The sequence below is a fragment of the Dinoponera quadriceps genome, unplaced genomic scaffold (genome assembly GCF_001313825.1).
Source record: "Dinoponera quadriceps isolate SergipeBrazil2010 unplaced genomic scaffold, ASM131382v1 scaffold13423, whole genome shotgun sequence".
NCBI classification, from domain to species: Eukaryota; Metazoa; Arthropoda; class Insecta; order Hymenoptera; family Formicidae; genus Dinoponera; species Dinoponera quadriceps.
The window spans coordinates 1-991 of record NW_014567141.1 but is presented as its reverse complement, the minus strand read 5'-3'; the positions used below and the strand labels follow the sequence as shown (position 1 = coordinate 991).

Sequence of the window (991 nt, the reverse complement as noted above, 5' to 3'; positions counted from 1 at the left end):
AACTTTGTTTGCCTAATCACTGTCTGACTTTTACTCACAAACTCCGTACGAACTTTTGCACTCACCCAATACGTAAAAAATATCCAAATAAGCAACAACTCAAAAAAATATTTCACGCGTATCGTTTTCGGTAAACTACGGGTTTATTATATAATTTATCATATTGTATTATAATTTATGTTAAAATGATTAGATCGCAACATATAATAATTAGAAACGCAATTATATTTTTATTTTAAGTAATTTAACGAAATTGAAACATTTACTTCGAATATGAAAGTATCAACTTCTTCTCTGATGTCTAAGTCACTCAGTCCGCTGTTGAAGGATTCCGCTATCAAAATATCCAACATGGCCATTCGCTTTTTTTTTACTTAAACAAATACAAAATAACTTGTATGCAATCATACAATTTTCATAAGATAATTATTTTACACTTCGTACATACTCCCTGTTATTTGCTCCTCTTCTGTTCGTTGTATCGTTTCAAAGTGTTTCAGATATTCTCCACCGGATTGTTCGTGATAACGTTTTCTCTCTAAGATAATCTGCAGCATAAGAAGAAATATAGAACCGTCGCCCCTTATATCGTTGCATTGCAAAAAATATTTCTTAATTAAACGGATAATTTTTATTCATACAAGAGTAACTTTTCTTAAATATTTCGATAACATGATCGCAGCTACTCACTTTTTCGGTAAATGAGTGTAAGATGTTTAAATATTTATTATGTATTCTACCTAGTGACGTTAAACTGAATATTGTGTCATTTAAAAGCCAAGGCTTAAACACCTTAAACATAAATATACAAAATTATATATGTTTAATAATGTAATTTTGTAAAATTGCATACGTTAGTTTCTTCCAACTCAGACGTATTAATAAATTAAAATAAAAATAATCTGTTGATCACAATTTTACCCATATCATGGACGGTCTGATGATATTTTTGCTGAAACGAACCAGCGCCTTGCAAAGAAGTGCCCATAGA

At 30.0% G+C, this 991-nt stretch overlaps 1 protein-coding gene across 1 annotated transcript; it reads right to left on the bottom strand.

The window, feature by feature from the left end:
- Positions 1-201: 201 nt before the first annotated feature.
- On the bottom strand, positions 202-860 carry LOC106751440 (cytochrome P450 4C1-like). The gene is made up of 3 exons (XM_014632330.1): positions 691-860; positions 449-548; positions 202-373 (listed from the first exon to the last, which is right to left on the bottom strand). Exons 1-3 carry the CDS (start codon positions 799-801, stop codon positions 231-233), a joined length of 354 nt encoding a protein of 117 aa, XP_014487816.1. The 5' UTR covers positions 802-860; the 3' UTR covers positions 202-230.
- Positions 861-991: the final 131 nt, after the last annotated feature.

What these genes read in the sequence shown, in the direction of transcription:
- LOC106751440 (XM_014632330.1), bottom strand. Translation starts at nt 801, where the DNA reads ATGTTTAAGGTGTTTAAGCCTTGGCTTTTAAATGACACAATATTCAGT. An exon ending in TACACTCATTTACCGAAAAA is followed by an intron (nt 549 to 690) that starts GTGAGTAGCTGC and finishes CTTATGCTGCAG; the next exon opens with ATTATCTTAGAGAGAAAACG. An exon ending in AGAGGAGCAAATAACAGGGA is followed by an intron (nt 374 to 448) that starts GTATGTACGAAG and finishes TATTTGTTTAAG; the next exon opens with TAAAAAAAAAGCGAATGGCC.